At 46.6% G+C, this 22,715-nt stretch overlaps 7 protein-coding genes across 7 annotated transcripts; 2 read left to right on the top strand and 5 right to left on the bottom strand.

Moving 5' to 3' along the window:
- Positions 1 to 7,325: 7,325 nt before the first annotated feature.
- Positions 7,326 to 7,960, bottom strand: BJ212DRAFT_1325528 (uncharacterized protein). The gene is made up of 2 exons (XM_041334570.1): positions 7,803 to 7,960; positions 7,326 to 7,399 (listed from the first exon to the last, which is right to left on the bottom strand). The coding sequence occupies exons 1-2, from the start codon at positions 7,899 to 7,901 to the stop codon at positions 7,346 to 7,348; spliced, it is 153 nt and encodes a 50-aa protein (XP_041197675.1). The 5' UTR covers positions 7,902 to 7,960; the 3' UTR covers positions 7,326 to 7,345.
- Positions 7,961 to 8,593: 633 nt separating this feature from the next.
- On the bottom strand, positions 8,594 to 10,513 carry BJ212DRAFT_694302 (uncharacterized protein). The gene is made up of 3 exons (XM_041343834.1): positions 10,309 to 10,513; positions 9,335 to 10,257; positions 8,594 to 9,280 (listed from the first exon to the last, which is right to left on the bottom strand). Exons 2-3 carry the CDS (start codon positions 10,209 to 10,211, stop codon positions 8,787 to 8,789), a joined length of 1,371 nt encoding a protein of 456 aa, XP_041197674.1. The 5' UTR covers positions 10,212 to 10,257; positions 10,309 to 10,513; the 3' UTR covers positions 8,594 to 8,786.
- A 62-nt stretch (positions 10,514 to 10,575) lies between these two features.
- BJ212DRAFT_1325526 (uncharacterized protein) lies at positions 10,576 to 13,052 on the bottom strand. The gene is made up of 7 exons (XM_041334569.1): positions 12,891 to 13,052; positions 12,435 to 12,835; positions 12,209 to 12,374; positions 11,756 to 12,153; positions 11,571 to 11,697; positions 10,975 to 11,517; positions 10,576 to 10,924 (listed from the first exon to the last, which is right to left on the bottom strand). Exons 2-7 carry the CDS (start codon positions 12,572 to 12,574, stop codon positions 10,853 to 10,855), a joined length of 1,446 nt encoding a protein of 481 aa, XP_041197673.1. The 5' UTR covers positions 12,575 to 12,835; positions 12,891 to 13,052; the 3' UTR covers positions 10,576 to 10,852.
- A 240-nt stretch (positions 13,053 to 13,292) lies between these two features.
- BJ212DRAFT_1262508 (uncharacterized protein) lies at positions 13,293 to 14,594 on the top strand (the record flags this gene model as incomplete). The annotated part of the gene is made up of 7 exons (XM_041330271.1): positions 13,293 to 13,536; positions 13,589 to 13,635; positions 13,692 to 13,712; positions 13,765 to 13,840; positions 13,894 to 14,083; positions 14,113 to 14,264; positions 14,323 to 14,594. 7 exons carry the CDS (start codon positions 13,293 to 13,295, stop codon positions 14,592 to 14,594), a joined length of 1,002 nt encoding a protein of 333 aa, XP_041197672.1.
- A 51-nt stretch (positions 14,595 to 14,645) lies between these two features.
- On the bottom strand, positions 14,646 to 15,164 carry BJ212DRAFT_693773 (uncharacterized protein). The gene is made up of 4 exons (XM_041343833.1): positions 15,082 to 15,164; positions 14,903 to 15,027; positions 14,826 to 14,848; positions 14,646 to 14,765 (listed from the first exon to the last, which is right to left on the bottom strand). The coding sequence occupies exons 2-4, from the start codon at positions 15,024 to 15,026 to the stop codon at positions 14,697 to 14,699; spliced, it is 216 nt and encodes a 71-aa protein (XP_041197671.1). The 5' UTR covers position 15,027; positions 15,082 to 15,164; the 3' UTR covers positions 14,646 to 14,696.
- BJ212DRAFT_1261845 (permease for cytosine/purines, uracil, thiamine, allantoin-domain-containing protein) lies at positions 15,081 to 17,433 on the bottom strand (the record flags this gene model as incomplete). Its single annotated transcript, XM_041330215.1, has 12 exons — positions 15,081 to 15,373; positions 15,436 to 15,488; positions 15,540 to 15,643; positions 15,696 to 15,833; positions 15,887 to 15,953; positions 16,070 to 16,110; positions 16,179 to 16,584; positions 16,635 to 16,740; positions 16,798 to 16,883; positions 16,930 to 17,127; positions 17,185 to 17,294; positions 17,353 to 17,433. 12 exons carry the CDS (start codon positions 17,431 to 17,433, stop codon positions 15,081 to 15,083), a joined length of 1,683 nt encoding a protein of 560 aa, XP_041197670.1.
- A 3,631-nt stretch (positions 17,434 to 21,064) lies between these two features.
- BJ212DRAFT_1325481 (glutathione S-transferase) lies at positions 21,065 to 22,537 on the top strand. The gene is made up of 6 exons (XM_041334568.1): positions 21,065 to 21,340; positions 21,455 to 21,593; positions 21,655 to 21,707; positions 21,770 to 22,006; positions 22,068 to 22,221; positions 22,270 to 22,537. Exons 1-6 carry the CDS (start codon positions 21,160 to 21,162, stop codon positions 22,337 to 22,339), a joined length of 834 nt encoding a protein of 277 aa, XP_041197669.1. The 5' UTR covers positions 21,065 to 21,159; the 3' UTR covers positions 22,340 to 22,537.
- Positions 22,538 to 22,715: the final 178 nt, after the last annotated feature.

Here is a 22,715-nt window from a genome sequence, read left to right as displayed (position 1 = left end):
CACTGACTACTTCTCTGTCATTGATCAAGTCAAAACCAGTGCTCTGTTCGAATCCGCCATCACCTCGCAGCAATACGCTATTGAGATAGACCGTCTCCTTGGAGAGAGAGGAGCGATTTCCAGCGGTCTGATAATTAGGATTATCAGAGATGCCAGCCTCATTGATCGCACCGCCGCACTCCTTGATGATGAGCGTCATCAGACTATCTTCCGTCATCTTCATATCCGCATTCGCAACACCGCAATCCGACTCTTACCGGAAGAAACAAGAGACGCTATCAGAGAGGCCATTCACATCGTCACTGAGCGAATCGCTCTCAACCCTATCGCACGACCACCTTCCCCCCACGTCGCTATCCCTGTACCTCCACCAACTCACGACGCAGCTACCGTGGAGCATCAGGATGATCTTATCCCTCCTATTGCCGTACTTGACGTACCAACTTCTCCTTCTCCTGACCCAATCATACGCACCACACGACGACTCCCACTCAAGCGAAGATCCTCCCGCCTAGCCACCAAACGAGCCGCCTCCGTCTCCCCCACTAAAGCACCACTCAAGCGGTCACGGTCGCCTTCCCCCCCAAACCAGTCTTCATCCGTCACAGTTGTGAAAACATCGCCGGTCGATAACGTCGTATGTCGTAACTGCCACGTCACTGGCCACCGTCATAAGAACTGCCCAGCATACTACTGCAGGGTCTGCAAAGAATATGCGCCGGGTCATCTATCGGTCTTTTGTAAAAAGCTGAAGGGAGAAGCGGTTATTCCCTTGGTATGGACTGACGTCGGTTTCTACGACGCACTCGCTCGCTGGGAGATCGAGCAAGACGCCATCGCTCACGCTGAGCACCTGGCGCAACCTACCATCACAGAAGAACAAGACGATCTTCTTGATTCCAACTACGACGCGGATCCCATCTACTGGGCTAACCAGGATATGTGAAGTCGGCGACTTCATCGCTAAACGAGGGGTAATGTTACAGTAACGGTTGCCCCCTATCATTTTCCCTTGTTATCTTCCTTTGTATTACGTCATGACCGCACTTAACCGTGCCATCACTAGACTATTCCCTTCTTTTGCTTACCTGTGTATCACAGCGCGACTGCCTCGTGCCATCGTTAGCTGACGTCATTTCTCTTATCTCTGACTCGTCTTGATGACGTCATTTCTCTTATCTCTGACTCGTCTTGATGACGTCATTTCTCTTATCTCTGACTCGTCTCAATGACGTATACATACCGGCCCTAAAGCAGGCCTTACCTATATAAGCAGGGTCTTGTACTTAGCTAGACTTCACTTTAATCTACTAGGTTTTACCCAGAACATCCTTCGCTTAAGACCCCCAATCTTAAGTGTCTGATATCGATATTCAAGTCGGAGACACTCTCTCTGATTTGCCTTAAGAAGCCTTACATTTGTGAGGTTACGATCCGACTCTAGACGTCACTCTTATCGAGTGTCTACTGTCGCGCCTATCCTAGTCGACCTACGGTTCGCCGTAACACCTTTCTCCTAAGAGACAATCTATCTCAATAGCATATTGTTGGGACATGATAGCAGATTCAAACAAGGCACTGGTCTCAACCTGATTGATGATTGTGAAGTAGTCAGTGAGGGTAGAGTCACTGGTTAGGGTAGAGTTGGTCAATGGTGGAGAAGTGACTGGGGAAGATGCATTTTCAACAGTGGTGGAGTTGGTGATGGTGGCAGTCTGGTAGTCAATAAGGGATAGTGGATGAGCAACATTTTCAGATACAGCATTCATAGCAGCGGTGAGTTCTTCAATTCATTGGATGCAGAGGCATAAGCATTCAAGAGACATTGTCCTGAGGTTACAAATGATGGGTCTTTTTATATGTGGAGAGAACCTCAATGGCATTGCTAAGGTTCTCTTCTGGGATCCATTCATTACTGGCGGAGGAGTATCCTTTCCAGGATACTAGATAGCATCTTCATTTACCTGTACCCTTGTGCGATAAGATTGCATCAATCTCATATTCTTCTTCATTATCAATGATGTCAGGGGGAGGGTCATGGAAGTTCAGACTGTGGACTTCTGTTTCATGATAGGATGATAGCTCTGAAGCATGGAACGTGGGGTGGACTTTCCACTGTGGTGGTAATCGGAGTGTGAATGTGATAGGGGATAGTATGTTGGTGATGGGAAAGGGACCATATCATTTTGGTGCAAGTTTTCTTGATGGTAATTGTGTGATCAAATTCTTTCCCAATAACCAAACCTTATCTCCTATCTTCCATGGATGATATTTCTGTCTGTGAGTTCATTCTGCCATTTGTTGCATAGCAAGGTTATGACAGGATAGCGCTTCTTCTCTGGATTTCTGAAGTGAGTGTAGTCTATCCTCTGCAGCAGGAATGGTAGAGTTGGAGAGTATATGAGGAAGAGCTCTTGGTTCATATCCCATCATAAGGAAGAATGGTGACGCATTACGGGAGTCGTGTTTCCAATGGTTGTGAACAAATTCTGCCATTGGGAGATGTTCCACCCAATCTTCAGGGTGGTTATGGCAGTAAATACAGAGGTAGGTTTCAAGTTCTTGATTAAGACATTCAGTCTGGCCATCAGTCTGGGGATGATAAGCAATTGATGCGACTATGTTGTATTTCAAAAGTTTGGCAAGGGCTTTTGAGAACTTTGATACAAATTGCAGTCTGCAATCAGATATGACTTTTTTGTGTAGTCTGAATCAGCAGTAGACATATTTGAAAATTTTCTTAGCAACACCTTCAGAAGTGATGGTCTTTGTGCAAGGGATCAGAATTACCCCCTTCATAAGGCCATGGTCTACCATGACCATAACAGAATCAAAACCGGCACAAGGAGGAAGATCAGTGATAAGGTTGACAGAGACCTGGGTGAACAGCATGGTGGCGGCAGAGGGAATCGGGACAAGAGGTGGCGTCGCCAGGTGGGTATCAGACTTCATTTGCTGACAAAGGGTGCAACCCTCAACATATTTACGGACATAGGTACCCATAGAAGGCCACCAAAAGTCTTGTTTGACAAGTTCTTTGGTCTTAAAGTGACCAGGATGACTGGTGGTAGTGTGATCATGACACCATTTGAGAATAAGATGTCGACCAACAGGTCGGACATAGGTGCAATCTTTATAATAGAGGATATCATTCTTTATCATCCAATCAGCAAGAGCGGGCTTCATTGGGGGGAGGGACAAGCCATCAAGGGTGTTGGAGGCGGCTTTGAAGATGGGGTCGGGGTCAGAAGGATCAGGGTTTGCAAGAGTGGTCATGAGTTCAACATCAAGGAGGCAAACGAACATGGAATCAGGGAGAAGAGTGACGTTGTCATTATCATCATGTCTGGTTCCATGATCAGGGCGGTGGGAGAGGGCATCAGGAGCAGCAAGTTTAGTTCCAGTGACATGGTGGAGTTCAATATCATAACAGGAGAGAATGAGTTGCCATCAGGCTTGCTGGCAAGTTAATTTTTGCGCAGAGCAGAAATATAGGAGATTCTTGTGATCAGTGAAGACGAGGATGGGATGGGGGTTCCCTTCAAGGTAATGACGCCATTCGGTTAGAGTGCAAATAACCACTAAGAGTTCCCGATCAAATATCTGGTAGTTGCATTCTGCTGGGTTCAGGGTCTGAGATAGATATCCACATGGGTGATAAACCCCATTTTCATCCATCTGCAACAACACTGCACCAGTGGCAACTAGTGAAGCATCGGTAGCCACAGCAAACTGCCAGCTTGGGTCTGGGTTTTGGAGGACAGGTTGCTTTAGGAAGCATTCTTTCAATATGGAGAAAGCGGAAGCACATTGGTCTGACCATTGGAATATAGTGCTTTTCTTGGTAAGGTCAATTAATGGTTGAGCAATATCAGAGTAATGAGGGACAAAGTTCTGGTAGAAGTTGCAAAATCCCAAAAATGACCTCACTTCCTTTACTGTGTTGGGGACAGGCCAATTGTGGATACCATCAGTTTTGGCAACATCCATTGCAACACAACCCAGACATATGATCATGCCTAGGTATTCCACTTCCTGTGCATCGAAAGTGCATTTTTCTGGCTTCAGGAAAAGCTTTTCTTCGCAAATTTTGTTAAGAATGTGTCAAGTTCAATCATGATGGGAGGGAAGGTCATTGGAGAAGATCAAAATATCATTCATATAGATGACGAGCCATCCTTCATTAATTTCTTGTTGGAAGGTATGGTTCATATATGCCTGGAATGTAGCAGGAGAATTGCAAAGGCCAAAGAACATGACATTTGGTTCAAACAGTCCATATTCAGTGGTGAAAGCAGCTTTCCAATGATCATCAGGATGAATCCAGATATTGTTATAGCTGGAATGGACGTCCATCTTCATGAAGTACTTTGCACTGTACAATCAGGTGACCAGCAAAAGTGGTAATGGGAGAGGGTAAGCGTTTTTAACTGTCCAATCATTAATGTACTGATAGTCCTGGCATGGACAAAGATCTCTGCTTTTCTTTCCTACAAAGAAGAAGCCACTTGCTTGTGGGGACTTTGACTTGGAAATGAAACCTTTCTTTACATTTTCATTGATGAATGCTTTAATGGTGGTACGTTCTGCTTCAGATAGCAGGTAGACTTTTGACGTTTTCAGTATGAATCCAGGTTTTGTTTCTATACGATGGTCAATACCAGGTCATTCAGGTGGTAGTTGGTTGAGACCATCTTTAGCAAAAATATTGGTGAAGTCATGGAGATAGGAAGGAACAAGTTCCTCAAACAACTTCTTCTTCTGCTCAAGCCCAGCTGCTAATGCAAACCATTAGGCTTTGTTACTGGTTTTGACATATTCCATAGGCCGTGACAGGGGTGTAACCATGGATTTTTGTTCTGCAGCACTAGTACCATCTTTGGTCAACAGGGTGTCCATAGAAATGTTAGTGAAGACCCAGAGCTCAGTAGCATCAACAGGGTATTCGACTAAGTACTCATCATCATCGAGATGGTAAGTTGTGAGTTCTCACATAGGGGGTGCATAGTCTTGGGTCCATACATCATTTTTGTATCAAAGGAATCATCATCATCATTGGGGATGGGGTCAAGGTTGGGTAATGCTGGGGGTTCTTCTGGGATTTCTTTGATGGTGGCTCAGGGTAGCGGTTCTTTGGACAACATAATTGGGACAGACTTCACAGGAGGTGCTTTTTGCAACACTACGACTGGGATTGGCTCCTTCTTGACATCCTTCTGAAAAAGAGGTGGGAGCTTATTCCTTTTTCATTCAGTATCGACATCTTCTTCAATCTGATTGCTTTTCTCAGTTCAAGAAAGTTCTAATGTTTCCACTTTCCACCTGATTACTGGATCCATGGCACACAACCAGGGAATCCTGAGTAAAATCTGGTCACAGTGACCAAGTCTTGTGATGTTGAATTTTCCAATCATGGATTGTTCATCTATTTTCATGATAAGGACGCAATAACAAGTGATGGCACCTCCTCTCGCATAGCTTCCATCTGCAGTGGTGACTCAGAATGGTTTTGTTAGCTTGTGTGTTCTGGTATTATGGGTTTTGACAAAGTCCTTGGAGATAAATGTTCCAGCAGCACCGGAGTCAACAACAGCTGTTGTTTCAATGGTTTTCAAATGGGTTTTCGAGATAAGGGAAATGGGAATGCGAAGTTCCTTTCTGATTCCAATACTTCATACAAGTCTGATAGGTACATCAGAAGATACTGATGTCGATCCAGTCTTCCACATTAAAAATCCTCAGCTAGGCGGCAGATTGTTGTATCTTCATCTTCCTTATCACTATCTTCTATCTCTTTGTAACAAATGAGGGTTTTTCCATTCTTCTTCTGGGGGCATGCTCTAGTCATGTGTCCCTTCTGGTGACATGTGAAACATAACCCTTTCTTCATATGGTCGTTTCTCTTGGCTTCAGTAAGCTGGTCTACTTCCATAGCATTTGGGTCATGCCAATCAATGGAGGGTCTGGGTACATATCGCTGTCCAGTTGGCTTGGTAGTGGTGTGGTTGTTCTGATGGAACATGGCACCTCTTTGCCAGTTACTATTGAGCCTAATGGCTGCAGCGATGTACTTGTCAAAGTCTGTGGGAATGGTTTCTATCTGGTAAATGGAATTACTGATTCCTTTCTTAAGTCCATCGTTGAAAAAGGTGATCAAGATGGTGTCTTGCTTCACAGAGGCCTGCACAGCAAGGGTCTTGAAGCTGGCAATGTAGGAAGTGAGATTGCCTGTCTGTTTCAAGGCGCAGAGCTTGTTCATGGCTGTGCCAATGGCATCAGCTGGTATGAAGGCTTCTTTGAATTTTGTCTCAAAATTCACAAAGGTTCCATAGGACTTGGAAACAGAGTTGTCAACTTCAGTGTAGAAGGTGAGGGCCCATCCCATAGCACTATCTTCGGTCATGTATGTGAGAGCAGTGATGACTTCCTTTTTGTCGGTGTTGTAGATTGTAGCATTAAGAGCAAAGTATGCTTTAATTGAATACAACCATTGTAAAGCCTGCTGAGGGCTTCCACTGTAAGATGTTGGAGCTCCAGCTTTCAGTTCTGAGGTGGTGGTAGGTGCTGACATCCTGATCGTCTGGTCTAGTGATGTGTCTGGTTACAGGGAATGTTACATTTCTCTCTGTCTGGTTCTGGTTTCTGGGTTCTGGGACCTCCCTGATGGAGAGGGTCAGAGTAGGACTTTAATCTTTTGTTATGAACTAGGATAGTCGCAATGACAGCAGCTTGATAAGAGCAATGACTGAGGTTGAATCAGGACCTTGCAAAAGCAAGGGTTGTAAGACAAGGCAAAGAGAGTGTCTTTGCTTTGAATATCAGTTCAGACGACTTAGGATTGGAGATCCTAAGCAAAGGAGTTATCCAGGTGAAAACCTAGTAAGATTAAAGTAAAGTACTACTAAGTACATTGTTGACTATATATAAGACATAAGTGATTTAGGGCAGGTGCACTACATCAGCAATGAGTCAGAGATAAGAGACAAGTCAGAGATAAGAAGTGAGTCAGAGATAAGAGACATCTAGCAACAGCTGCGGCAATTGTGATGTAATACAAATGTAGAAGGCAGGTCTAGTGATGGCATGGCATCATACAGTCATGACATAATACAAGTATAATGAGGAAAATGAATAGGGGCACATGTGACTGTAACAGGTAGTGTAATACAAGGCCAAGGGCACCTCCAACATCAAGAGATCATCGTTTGACATGGGGATTAGCATACTGACTGATGTTATCATGAGGAATGGGTGCATGGTACCAATGTTTCACAAAGCCAGAGGTGAGTATGAAGGTGAATGTCTCCAAATCAAAGCCCATAGTTGTAATGAGGGCTTGATCATTCTAGCTTGCAAATAGCACTTGCCATGGGGTATTCATCTGTGGATTTGGAAGGAGCTGTGCACAGCAAAGGTATTGTCATTGTGGTTGACATCTGTCAATTGTAAGCACACTGGCTTACCTGAGTTCCCATAATCAGTACATATACTGTCACTGATGCTGAAAGCTAAGCTTTCAGTATTTCACCTTTTGGTGTAATGGTTATGCAGGTGGCAGTCTGACCATGTTACAACTACCCAAGGGTAGAGACACTAAGTTTAAGATCAGACAAGAGTAACAAGTAGAAGCATATGGGATTGAATGAGGATAAGAGACAATAGTCGATACATGTGATATGAGCTCGGTATATATAGGAGCTCGAACAAACAGCAGCAAACAACGCGCGGTGTCCAATCAACGAGTCCGATGAGTAAGCCCAGCTTACATCGATGCATTCTTGTCGAGTCAGCTCGGTTCCCACCAGTACAGTAGCTGCAATGAGTGCAGATTCTTCATCGTCGATTACTTCTGTTTCTATCTCGTTTTGCAACGCTTGATATTGATATAAAATATCATCCATGATATTCCGTTGATCTATGGTTTGGTTTTTCGTACAAAATATCTGATTGCGTAACTTGGAAAATGTTTTTCAAAGTCCGGTATATGATAATCCAGATTATTTTGCCTATGGGAAGTCACCCACTGTCATCGTCCTTTATTCCCGGCTCGTACGTTTCTTGAACAAGAGTAAACATCCGTCGACATCTTCCGTATGACTCTAGGTTCCTCCGAGAGCGAGGATACTGACGACGTGCACATCAGCAGATGTGCGGCGGAGTTATTGTCGTACTAGCGGCTGCCGGCACATGCGCAGCTATGGTAGCATTTGTGTTAACAGAGTTCAAATACTGACACTGCGGGCATACTCAGATTACCTGTGACTCGACAACGAATAGAAACATTACGGACGATACCATATCGCTGGGGATGCAGAACTTGGAGTGCCGCAATAACCTTCGAAGTACAGGACAAGCTCAATAGTTAAACCAGCGCCCCGAATAACCATACCATTCAAGCCAGCTGCAGTGATAATTACAAGCGGGGGAGGTGCGAACGTAGTAGTTTTAGAGCGTAGCCTGGTGTTGTATCTCTGTATTCATGCCTCCGATCCTTTGACTTCGGAGCAGGCAGTCACTCGGCGTACCAACAAGATATGACTATGCGGCTTTCTCATAATGGCTGCGCAAAGAGCGAACCTTGGATGAGGTGGAAATATTCCTTGACTCATGCATTGGCGAGGATTGACTTGTTAAATTCATAGGTTAGTGCTGGTCTAGCCCTCGTCCAAGTTTATGATTTCATAGGGGCGATAGTCATGGGGTTCTGAAAGATTCGCGCAAAACTGATATTACGAATAAACATGTGGTATATAAATCATCGAATAGCTGAGGCAAACTATCTGCGGTTATGTCCGTGCAGTGTCAAATAATATAATTCGCGATCTACAAACCCTCCCTCTCCGCAAGTTTCTCCTCGTACCTCTTGAGAAGTAACCTCTCCACCCAGCCCCCTTTCGGAATGTCTTGTCCCATTGGTTATGGAGATGCACAGCAAACATATTCCTAAGCGCATCATCTAGGTCTCCGTCCTCCTGCAGCCCGTCTTTCGTAGCACGCCACCACCGTGCCTCACTGCCATCATCCTCATCAAATGGATCAGGCAACCTGTTATCCAATCTGCAGGATCGGGCATCTGAGAAACAAAATGGAAGGACTTTGAAAGGCGGAATATGAGCACCCAGGAGACGGCGCCAGAGCTTGAGGTAAAGCAGTGCGCCCCAGTCTGTAGAATCAGCACGAGGAGCTGCTGAAGTCGCCATGATATTGAATGCTTCACAAAGATATGGAGAGTGTTTGTGGAAATGCATCAGGGCGCCGTTTAACGGCTGATAAATCTTGTCTGCGTGACGAACTTGAGTATGGCGCTCATAGACTTTGCGTGACAAGTGCTTACCGTAGCAATCCCACTGCGTGACGAACTCGTGCTCAAGTAGAGGAGAAAGGTCTCGGGTCAATAGTGAATCCATATCAATCCACACACCCCCATAATTCCATATGACTAGCAATCTGACAAGATCGCCGTCCGTCCATGCTTTCTTGTCATTTGTCTTCAGCAATGGACTCCCGTCCAACGCAGTTCCACTCGCCAGTTTCGGGATATCCACCACCCGCATCTCGAACGAATTCGGGTACATGTTGGCATATGATGCAAGTATAGAGTTCGTCGACAAGTCCCCATTTGACCACATAACAAGTCTCGAGGCTGCGTGATCCTGAGTCGCAAAAAAGGACTTGAGCATCCACTCCTGCCGCTCTGAGAAAGGTGCGAGGTCTACGCGCCAGTACGTATGGTACTGTGTCCTCTCATCCGGAGCTAAGTAAGGCCTGCTGTCCACCATGGTACTAGTCGATCGCGGAATTGTCGCAGCAAACTCATAGCAGTCCATCCCAAGTCTCATTCCCATCCCAGCATGCACCTCTACTTTCTTCGGCCCTTCCAAGTACCTAGAAGCGTTATATTCTGCACTAATCCTTCCCTCATTAAAACATCCAGCCAGTTGTCCCACGGGCTCGATTTCGCTGTTTATCCACTTGCGCGAGTAGAAGGTGATTTCGATGTGCGGCTCGTAGAAGTAAAACGTGTATAGTATAACAGCCACAGCAAGCGCAAGCGCGATTTTCAAGAGCTTGGTGAAATCCCATGAGCGGATGGTTATAGGGATATGGAATGAGTGAGGGCGCGAACGAGAACGGGAACGAGAACGAGAGCGCGGTGGACCTGGTTCCGGCACAGTATGCATAGGAAGGCGTTCGTAACCTGCTCGTGACATTGCAAAGGTACGGCGTATACTTCCAGGTGAACCTGCTAAGATATATCTACGTGATGCGACGTTAGAAACAAGCCTACAAATTGCGCGAACGAATTACCAGTAAAATTCACCAGCACGTCTTGATCATGCGATGCACTATTCGTATACTGGTCGTGATATCAATGCCGTGGTACAGTTCGTACGTCGAGTGTTACTACAGAACGACTGTCTTCCTTTTCTATAGGAGAGAGGTGTAGAACATGCAAGTACATCCAATATTCCAAATTCAATGTCGTTGCCCAAAATAGGAGCTGCTTGTGTACGGTTATTTGTCCGGATAACCCTATCGACAACTTGCGGTCAGCAAGCTGTAAGTTCCATCGAGTTCAATTTGAATTGTCCAGTGTCCAGCGCGAGCACTGGGGTCACACCAGAACAATCTGTCACCTGCAAGGTCATCAAGGCTGGGCTGGGCTGACGTCGAGATGTATGCATGGTATTAATACAGTTTGTATATTGATGATGTGTACTTGATAATAATATTAATCCAATAAAGTGACGAATACCCAGGTTAACTTTGATCAGACAATCCACAACGACGAAAAACAGACAGTACTTTTGAATGAACGGAGATCTAGATAGCGGGTTGCTAGTTGAATGCCTCAGAAAACTCGAATAGGAACGCAAGCCCTTAACGCATCCTGCCGAAAGAGAACAGTGACGTCCAAATAATACTGAAACCTATCTGTCAGATGTGAATCGTCTGTTGCAGGAGGAGATTCACCTTAACGCTAACACCAGGCCAATCGACTCCTGGTATCATATCCTTCGACAACCAGAATTTGCCCTTATACAGGCCATCAGGCAGATACGTCTGGCTTTCAGAACCACTAGAGCCATTAGGATGACGGGGCCGCTTTGGAAATCCAACAGACACTTGCGTTTTCAAAGTATGAGTTTCTGAGAAGGCTTGTCGTAATTCAGGGAGTGGTTTGTACCGGACAGCAGCTGAGAAAGGCTCTTCAGGGGACTTTGGTACGTGAACTACTGCAGTTCCAGCCGGCTTTGGTGTGCGCTTTAGGAGCTTGGTCCGTGGCGTTGAAAAAGGGCCTGACGGACTATCTGAATCATCACTGAGTTGTGTGGTGTCAGGGAAAGTAGGGGGTAACTGGGGCTTGATGGTAATTTTACGGACTAGGGAAATAGCAATGGTGGCATCGGCGGCGATTTCTCGGGCAAGTATGGCACATCGAGCTTTTGTTGTGAATACAACAAAATATGGGACAGAGGTACGTCGAGAAAATGATTGCGGGCGCGGCAGAGTTACCTAAAAATTATGTTTGTGAGATGATATACATGCGTGCCGCGCCTTCGACCTACAGCGCAATGAAATGGAACACATCGCTCTGGTGTAAGAGGCATTTCGAGCCATAATTCTGGCGCGATATTGGAACCGTCAATAGACTGAAAGTCTGTGTCCGGATGAAAAAGAATGGGAACTTCCAGCCTGTAACCTGAGCAGTAAGCATCTGAAAGCTAGTGGTGCCTGGCATTTGATAACGCACATCCCGCTGGTCTCCGACATATCTAAGGGCTCCCACACTGCAGTAACGCGATAAGACACTTCAGCCTTCTCCACAATAGACGGGCTCCCTCGCCTGTTGTCGCAAGGTATCGAAGCACAGAAGGTGGGGGGCATCTCTTCCCCCAGTCGACTACCGCGAGGAATTTCGAAGCTGAACTCGCATGATCTAGACGCAGGTCCATTCAAACTCGAGTCACCGGGAAGTTGTGATACCCCAAACACGTCGCAAACAACAGAGAACGGGTCAGGGATAGGTGAAATAGGAATAACGGCAGAGGACGATAAGAATATATGCCTGTATTTCGAAGTTTTAGGTCCCTGGGCAGATTCGTCGTCTAGATCCTCCTTTACGGAGACATACTCAAACACGCCTTCGATCTACAGTAGCGACAGTTATTGAGTTCACGTGTATAACTCATCGCATCAGACTTACAGATATGTTCAGCCGACCGTTCTGTGAGCAGTCAGGACCCAGGATCACTTTGCCTTCGACCTTATCATGATCTCCGAAGACTGGGCAAGAGATCATTCCGCCAAGCCCAGCCTGCTTGACCGTTTTAATAGAGGGGCTATATAGTTGCATATCCAAAAGTAATGAGCTGTGTATACCAGTCAATGACCGATCGCCTGGTTCACACCACTGGGCTTGTGACACTCACCGGAAGCTAGATACGTGACAGTGTGAATACGAAGTTTGAAGACGACTGCCGAGCCCCGCAGCCTGCACGAAGCTCGATGACGGTAGCAATGCACCGGGGTCGAGGCGAAGGCGAGGCTTGACTAGGAGCGGCAACGTCATCCTGAGGCCAACACCGTGAAGGAAGATGAATGGGAGAGTCGCCGTGTATCTCTAGAAGGCACGGTGAGCCTCGTTCCTCATATAATCTTGACCCTCAAACCCTGCCGTACAACGTTTAACTCTGCTTGACAGAGAAGCAGGGCTCGGGAATGGGGAGTTCCATTTGCATGGAAACAGTCTAGTTCTACTGAGGATGGTTTAACGTTTCTCCGTGGCCATGAGAAGAAAATAACCGGAATTTCACAAGATCTGCTGATCTGGCTAAAATCTTGAAGTTTGTTTTCAGATATGGATTGGATAGTGAAGCACGACATACCACGTTATCGACAATGGTACGTAGTTGCCGTGAAGCCCTATGTTGCATCTGGCAACAGCAATATTAATACCTCGAGCTAGGTTCCTGGCATTAAGTTTACGGTCGAATGGTGAGGCTTCCCCAGCACTGCAGCGAACCGTTCTCAGACATGATTGGTAGAAGACAAAAGAACGTTCCTGAGAACTACTAATTATTTAATTCAAATAATTCAAAAGAGCGCCCAATGAGGTGCAGGCACATGTAATGATGCGGCAACAGCGCCGGCGGCATCTGTACATCGTACCCAGGCTTGATAAATTTCTCACATGCGGAGCCCGAGGGAACTAGGCCTGGCCCAATGGTGGCCTGGCAGGGCTTTGGAACAATTCAACTGCCAAAGTCACTGCGCTAAAGATCTCTTTCATGTCAGGCTCGAAGATTGTGATTACAGGTAGACACGTCTTCTTTGCATCTGAGAAACCTCATACTGAAGAACAACCAGGAGCATCCGGTGTTCTTGGTACTGCGGTTCATAAGGCATTCGAGAAAGCACTGCGATATGAGGTTGTGGGCTTGAAGAATAAAAGCACCGCTAGCCATCTAGTGCAGCTAGATTTGACAGATAGGGAAGCGACTAAGCAGAAGTTAGAGGAAATTAAACCCACTTGTGAGAGCGATTTCAAGATGGTTCCGCGCAGGTATTCACTGTGACTTGCAAGGGGTGATCCATTGCGCTGCTGAAAGACGACCTGATGTTGCCGAGAAGGTATGGATGTTCACATCGACATCGATGTTACGTTGATCCATATCACATAACCTCAGGATCAAGTCGGAACTCAACTTGTTCGTCGGAAGATAATTATTAGCAGTGGCACATCTGATAACGCTTATCCAGCTGAATGTCGGAGTGCCAGGGTACCTTGCTGAACTCGCGAGGGCCATGAACTTTACACTCGTGTATATCTCTACTGGTGAGCAGCGTACCACAGCCGTCGTGAACCTCCTGTCATTCAATAATGAATAGACTATGTCTTCGATGGAAGATCGCCACCCCCTGGCGGGTACATACCAGAATCACCTACTAACCCACTTCAGATTTATGGTCAGACTAAACGGGATGGTGAGAATGCTGTGTTGCAAGCCCGGCAACAGGGTGCCAGGGCAGTTGTTCTGAGAGTTCCAGTATTGCAAGTGACCTCCCGTCGCACTACTTCGTTTTGACTCTGATCTCACCCACGCCTAGGTATGGTCCTGCACCTAACAATGCAGACTCAGCCGTTAATATCCTCGTTGATGTTGTACGGGACCAATCAAAGGAGTCTAACATGGATGACTATGCGATCAGGTATCCTACCAACGTATTGGACATTGCATCCTTTTTGGTCCGCTTGACGGGTGTGTACAAATTCGTCTCTGGTGAGAAACCATTACGTTGAGACACGAGATTTGGCAGATCTCAGTGTCGATGCTCTACCGCCAATTCTCCACTACTCGGCGAACGAGTCCTTCACAAAGTACCAGATGTGCAAAATCTTTGCCGATATCATTGGTCTCAATGGCATGAATCATATAAAACCTGTCTCCACACCTCCAACTGGCGCTGGTGCCACATCACGCCCTTACAACTGCCACTTATCTACTACTGAGACAGAGAAATTACTTCCCTTGGAATGTACAGGATTTAGAACGTGGTGGGAGGAATATTTACGCGATGGCGGCAAGTAAATCCCTATAACTGTATTACTATTGGTAGCTGCACTTTTCCTTCCCGAATTCAGGCTTTGATTCATGAACTAATCGCGTTCCCATGATCATCAACGTTAGCAATCACTGTTTCTCCTTCGTGGATTCCTTTCGTTGCTCTTTCCCTACCCCCTTCATTCCTCCGCGTTCTTCCTGGTGTGAGAGTCAGCTGATAATCACATGCATCCCCACTACTCTCAGTAGTAAACTCACCGGTTCCGGCTCAGCGAAATAAGCTAAAATGCTCAAAATTGAGCAGAGATATAACAGTCATGATGGATGATACGCACTCTTTCGTTGCTCCGCATCCAACATTGGCTCCGAGACACTACCATCAATAGAAGAAACCCCCATAGGCCTATGCGAATCTGTATATTCAAGAGGCGGTGATTGTGTGCCTCCAGCTGATGACATTCTGTTCGAATTTCAGGTGTGTAGATGAAGGTAGGTTGTAACCCCTGTACTAAACTATGACATCATCTTCTTGCCGGCATTTGGTGCCGACTTCCGTTCGGCAAGTTCCTTATCTGCAGAATGATCTGATCCCCCATCCTTCGTATCCATGTCTACTTCCTCAACATCCCGCAAACCGCGTGCTGTAAGCTCATATCCAGATACGTCGATTTCTTCGAACGTGTCAGCAGCACCGATTACCGGAAAGACGCGATTCAGCGTCCAATAGACAATTGCAGAAACTCCAAAGCCCGTAAAGAACGATAATTCGTATATCCGAGTAGCTGCTAGAGGAACTGTCCGTCCAGCTGGTAAAGAACATTTCAGGATCGGCGCATCGCGATCTGGAGACAACTAACTCACTAGGCACCAGCGAAACCGACGACGTTGATAAGGATCCCGGAAATATACGCGGTGTATGCCCTTATCAACACTCGTCAGGGTTGGACACTTCAAGACTATCGAGACTCTCACCGGAAGTTGATCCCATACGTGTACCAGTACCAACTGCCCCTTTCGGTATTATAAAGGTCCCCCACGTTATAATGACCCTTGCGGACAAAGTAATATTCCGTCACCTACAGCAACCCGTTCAGAATGGTGAAAAGAACAATTGCAGAACCTACATACCATCACCCCAGCAATGGAACTCAGGAACACCGAATATGCGGAGAGGTAAGAAGTGAACTCATCACTATTTTTCAGAAGGTTCCATGGACACATGGCGAGACCAACGGTAGCGGCAATATACCCGCCACGTCGAATGTTCTGCAGTCGAATCTTAAGTATGTTGGTTCTGAACATACAACAAACGTGCATACTATAAAACGAGGGAACAGTGCAGTCAAATCGCATCCAGCCGACACTGAATTTGCGCAGATGTTCGTGCTTGGTAACCAATGTCAGCTTGGAGCCCGCAATAGAGTCTAGGTATGTTATTTAACGCACCCCATCTAGAAAAAGAAGCATTACATTCGCAACCAATAGCAAAGAAAATACGCGACGTCACCTGTGCAAGCATGAATGATGCCGAGATGAACCATACCTGCGAAAAGGTAGACGTGAAAGCGCATCAAACATAAACCTAGCTCCTCGGACATCAAAATCACACACCCCGAATCTTGTGGCTTTCGATGGATTGTCATTCAAGAAATTTCCCAAAAGATCGATAGGTGACCAGATGGCTGTCCCGTAAATTGCCTGCGATGACGAGCTTACAAGGATTCCGATCAAACTTACAAACGCTGCACTTAGAGGAATCGCAAACAGCTGTGAGTGGAGTGCGGCCGACGGGGTGCGTGCACGGGAGGCGAAGTCCGGTGCGTTTGTGACGAGGGTTACCTCGTTACTGATGCATGACATAGAACTGACCACCATGGCCCAGCCTAGCTTTGATCCGTGCAGCGTGGAAGGTTGGTGTATGATCGGACCGATTCCGTGAGCTTTCACGATGCACCATATGAGGAATGTGATTGATGCTATGGGCATCAAGATGGGTGTCACAAGGAAGAAGTGGCGGCTGGGGAGGGTCACTTTATGACCGTCTTCAGAAGATATGAGTGTACTTACACCTTGTGCACAGGGAACCAAATGATCGGCAGCGAAATGAGCCAGAAGAGGAAGAAGCATAGGTAATCTCGAGTGTTCGTTCCAGAGGATGCGGGCATCGAATTTGCTATCGGCCAGCCTCAGTTGGGTATGATTACCACAGGAAATGAGAAACGCAACGCACGCAGGTCATATATGCTAGGCCACATTGCTCTGAGCATTACGAGCACACAGGAACCTCCGATGCTTGCCTGAACGCCATACCATATGCTATGCTGCTTAGCTCGCACGTCATTGCAAAGCTGGGAGGGCGTACCATGCCATAGCAGCGCGATTAAAGACACACCACAGACTCCCAAACATCCCGAAGCTTGTGCGATTCACGATCGGAAACATCACATGGAAAATGGCACCGGGACGTGCATTCAGAACAAGGAAAGGCGCGGCAATGCCATAACCCAGCCACACGCATATCCAGGCCTGCCACCACGACATTCCTAGTTGGATCATAGAGCTTGAAGATTTCATTTAATACCGACCAACGAAATTATAATGGTGGTAGTGAGCGTACGATACGATCATCCACATGTTTATATTAAACGTGTCCGCTGTCCAGAAGGCAATGTAGTTGTATGCACGCCATGTGCGTTTCGCCGGCTCGACAGGCAGCAAATCGTCGTTCTATCATAGATCAAGTTATGTCAGCACATGGGGGATCGTATTCATCGTAGATACTTACAGCAACGAGCTGCTGGGCAATGGTGAGGTTGGGCTCATGAGTGACTTCGAAGCTTTGGACGATCCTATTGACCAAGCCCATGGCAAGTTCAACTGGTAAGAACCTCGGCGCTGTCAGTCGCTGTTCTTTAACTCTATGCTTATCTCGCAGCTTGTAGTTAAAATAGATTATTCCTGACGCGATTCGTTAAGGCCTAAGACAAGTCAGTTGTCACTGTCAGGCCCGGTCTGCTAGGTAGCACGCAGTACAGTCCAAAAATAGAGGAACCGACAGGTAGTGGGAGGCGTTGGTCTTGTTCGTGGGTGACTGAACTTCCCTTGGTAACAAGGCGTACGATATTTATCTGCGATAGCGCGAATTTTACGTACTAACTCAAAACACACTACTAACCCGAAGCTAAAGTCCGTCAACTCTTGCAGGGGATACAGAGAAAGGTATACAAACTCTGTCAATTAGACTCTTGATCCAAGGCTTCTATAGCGGTGTCGTTTGGCCCATCATGATGCATCGTGGGTTGGGAGCTGGTCGTTGAAAAGGTATGATTTTGAAACTCAGCGATGATATTAGGCCAAGTCCGATTCAGTGATGGGAAATACCACAGAGTATTGCACACCTCGCTTGATCTCTGTTTGGTCCGCGCAAGCGGCCGAGCATGCTTTAAGTGCAAGCTTATTGACTAACTCAGTAGTGTATCAAGACAATACTGCAGAGGTGTTTGGGCGATGCGAGAGGGCCCAAGCATGTACCATAAGTGATTAGCTAAGGTTGTCTGGTGGATCATCGTGTGGAGATGTCATATGGCACGGAAGTTAAGAAGTCTCTGCAACGCATGGTGTCGATGGTGAACCAAGATAATGAGATAGCGTACGAGAATGGTAAGGAAGGGGGACGATGGACTGTGGCACTGTCCTCCATAGAGTCTCACTCTCAATGGACATAAAAATTAGATTATATGTGTGTGGTGTTATTGAAAGCACATACCTAGATGAAGCGAGTAACTGGAAGGTTGAGAATTCAGGAAATGACCCAAAAGCGGAGATGCAAGCAGAAACAAAATAATGTGCCAACCATGATCATCATCCCAGATTCCATGGATCTGGAAGACCTTCTGGTACGATCATCCTGTCACGTCAACGATAATTTGCTCGACAATAATCTCAAGCTTAGCGTCGACCTGACACGGCGGTTACGGGGTAATGAATTGTGACTGCGCGAGCACAAGGCTGTAAGGAGATGAAGGAGCTGTTGAGAGCGCAGTTTATAAGGGTTATGTTGTTCGTGGAGGAGGAGAAGTAAGAAGGATGAATGGGCAAGCGCTTGGTGCAGAATGTACGTATGGGACATCACTTGCGTCAGGCGGGCGCTTAACGCTTGCAGCCGACATGACTTCAAGTCAGAATCCGAGTCCAAGTCTGGACTCCGGAATGCGACACGACAGACAGCGATGATCGAGTGAGAGTTGTGTATGCTAAGTTGAAGTCGGAAGTGGAACTCGATATGTCGCCGCCAGATGAGGCAACACTGTAAACAGTCGAGTAGACAATTTTCATCCGCCTCATCGTCAAAGACATCGGACTGGAAATTAGGAGATCGAGGCACCTCTTCAGAATCGCAGGCAGACCCGGAATATGATGTAGTGGTCCATTGTCTGCTGACTGTGCGGATGCTCATTAGCATGATACGGTCAGGACTTGTTCACATCCAACATTGGCTCCAGCTGAACTACTACCATTCGGCTATGTGAGTCTGCATACTGATGATTGCGTGCCTCCGGACGATATTCTGTTCCAACGAGAGTGAACGTCACTCTAAGTTTCCTCTGAAGTTTCATCATCATTCGCTCGCAGTCTCTGATCCCGCGTCCTTCGCATCTATATTCATTTCCTTAATATCCAGGGACCCACTTGCTTTATACTCATACCAAGACATGTCAAATTTCCTTGAACGTGTCAGCAGTGTCGACCACTGGGAAAACACGATTCAGTGTCCAATAGACGAAAGACAGTTCATATATCCGGGTAGCCGCTAGGGGTTATCTGCCCAGCTGGAAAACCACAACTCAGCATGGAAGCATCACGATTGTGGGTTCACTCACTAGCTGGATCCAACGAGACCGACAGCACTGATGAGGATTCCAGCAATATACGCAGCGTATGCTCTTCATTGTACATGTCAGTACTTTGAGTACTTCATGTCCATTGAGAATCTCACCGGAAGTTGATCCCACATGTATACCAGTACCAGCTGCCAATCCTGGTGCTCTTTATATCCTTGTGGACAACGCAGTATTCCGGCAACCGTACAATGCTACGCGCAGGCACACGGAGTTGCGGATAGCCTACTCCAACGTTTATTCAGGGCAAGGGAAGACCCTGACCCAATCATACGCAAATCCAGGCTTGCTACCAAGACATTCCTAGTTGTATGATAGTCTTATGGAGCTCAGAGATATCATTTTGCACGCCATGTTTGCTTCTCTGGCTCAACAGGCAGCGAATCGTCGTTCTGTCAGAGAGAATGCTATGTTAGCATATGAAAGATCGAATCCGTAGTGACTTATGCTCACGGTAATGAGCTGCTCGGTAAGCGTGAGATTAGGCTTCGAGGCCTTCAGTGATTCTGTTGACCAAGCCCCCGGCAAATTCGACTGGTGGGAGAGGCGTCCTTTAACTACCTACTTTCTATGGTGATCATTCAAATTTATCAGGGAATTCCCGCCATCCCCTTTGCGCAACCGGTAGGTGAAAATAGATGTGGGGCTCATGATGTGCCTATCACTGATCGCCAATCGCTGAGTCAAGTCAAGGTTGTAAGTTGTGACCAGGAGGTCCCGGGACACGTGCCCTTCCGAGTCTTGGCCAAAAATAGAGGGTATCCGAGAGGTATGATTCCAGACGGGAGGCTTTGGTCTTGTTCGTGGGGGATTGCTAAGTTTTCCTACAATGTTTCATGAAGGCGGCTCAACAAACCTTTGCTAAATCGAGGGTTAGTCGATGCTAAGCTGAAGAACAAATAAAAGCACTTACGAATCTTGCCAAATACATTGGACATACAATATTTCTGTAGCGGTATCATATGCTTTAGATGAGGCTATCCTAGCCTGGTAAATGAGTGGAGTAACAAGTTATTATTGAAGTCGCAGTTGAAACGAATCTTGTTCAGTATTCCTCATTGAGAATCAACTCGCGGAAGCTCCAAAGGCGAAGCTTGCGTGCAGAACAGAGTCTCCACTCATCTGGTGCTGCCACACCACACCCTTACAGGCTCACCTTCTACTGAAATAGAAAAACTACTTCAATCCCTGGAATGTCCAAGATTTAAGTCCAGGTCATCAGACAACTTGAAGTCAATCTCGATACGTACCGGTAAACAATGTGATACGTGTGCATCCAGGCCCGGTTGGACCAAGACCTCATCTCACAAAGTTGTCTTTCTTCGACCGCGTTGAAGTATGATGCGTCTGGACTCCGTGATATCTCAAAGTCACGGCGACATGACCTGTATCGCAGACTTGTCCGAGTCGTTGGGCACCCTGATCAAGAACGCTGTGAATTGGTACGAAATGATTTGCTGGGCCAGTGGGCCTTCGTTGAGAGGTGAGGAACTGAAATAGCGAACGTCTATCTCATATACTGGGGTGTCTGAATCTGAAAGAAAGCAAAGCGGGATGGCGGAAATATATTAGAAGGAATCATGTTTTCGTTCTCTTTTGGTCTGACTCAGTATGTAACCACACCTTTGCCGCTTTGCTTCTCTTTCCACGTTAGTAATTTTGGGGCCCCACACAACCACACCCTCACAACAACCATGACCGACTCCGGCAAAGTCTACCACCGCTCGTGCACCGGACCAGCTCTCCAAACCGTCGACCAACACGCTCAAGACGAAGACATTACCCTCTTCGCAAGCTGTTTTTGTCCATTCGTGCAACGCGTATGGGCTGCGCTTGAATATCTTGAGATTCCTTACAAGGTGAGCGAATCTTGCCGTAAGTCCACAGGGTGAAGAGCGGACTGATTGAGGGTGACGATAACGTAGTATTGTAAGTTAACGTGTCGATCATCAATGACAATGACTGTATGCGTGCATTGATGCACGGCAGACGAAGTCGATCCCTATCAAAAACCGCAAGAACTTCTAAATGTATCGCCAAAAGGCCTAGTCCCAGCGCTCATGCTCAACGCTTTCGATCCGCCTCGTGCACTTAATGAAAGCACCGTTATCCTCGACTTTCTCGAAGAGTGCGTTTCATTCCACATACTCACAAGATCAACGTTTTTAAACAAGGTGATGACCACCAAGTATCGCTGCAAAGTCAACACATAGAAGTCTCTTCCCGCCATCAACAGATCCATGTTTGTGAAACCCAACATATTTTTGAAAGTGCTCACATACGTAAACTGTGTTCTTTTGCCAGATGCGAAAGCGCTCGTCCGGCTCCAATCAGATCATATCAGCCGAACGCTCGTGCCTGCGTTTTACAGGTATCTTCAAGCTCAAGATTCAGAGGCGCAAATTTCTGGAGGGAAAGAGTTTCACGCAGCTGTTCAATCATTAGTCGAGCTTTTCGAACGTGCTGAAAGAGAGGTAGGGGGAACAGGGCTTTGGGTCGAAGATGGTGATTTGGGATGGGCAGACGTCGTTGTCGCACCGTGTGGGTGTTTATTTCTACTCATTGATGGTGATGGAAGGCACTCAAGGCCGTGACGGAGCAGGGATCTTCAGAGCGACTAATGTGTTGAAACATTACCGCGGGTTCGAAATGCCGCGAGGAACCAAATTTGAAGCTTGGTTGGGGAGACTTTTCGAGTATCCTGCGTTTAAGAAGACTTGCAGTGATGAAGAGTTGTATCTGGACAGTTATGAGCGGTAAGCGCATGTTTCTGATGGGGGCGGGGTGACTTACGTATCTTGTAGATATGCGTTCAACCGGCCGAACACGAGTCAGGTGGCTAATGCGATCAATAGCGGGAGGGGATTACCTTGAACGAGACAATGAAGAATCTAATGACTCTGTACAAACATAAATATGAATGCATTTCAAAGTGAATAAAACAGAGGTACGAAGTCTCAATGAGAATTGGCCAGTGGGAAGTTCTGTATGTATAACTGGATTTCCAGTCTAGGGGGCGTCGAACGTGTGGTAGATTGCATAACCGTTCGGAGTTTGCTGCTTGTCGTAAAGGAGTGAGTATGAGGCGTGTTCTGTGATGAAAAAGACGGTCCAACTGGGATTAGCGGACCTTCAACTTAGAATATTAGGTACGACTTTTCTTTGCTTTCGACCTTGTCTGTTCTACTCGGGTCATCGCAATCTTGTAACCAGCAATCTAACTTGTTTCCTCTTTACGGAATCATTCTTA

This window comes from Suillus subaureus (assembly GCF_016647635.1).
Source record: "Suillus subaureus strain MN1 chromosome Unknown BJ212scaffold_4, whole genome shotgun sequence".
NCBI lineage: Eukaryota > Fungi > Basidiomycota > Agaricomycetes > Boletales > Suillaceae > Suillus > Suillus subaureus.
This window is presented reverse-complemented; position numbering and strand designations above follow the sequence as displayed.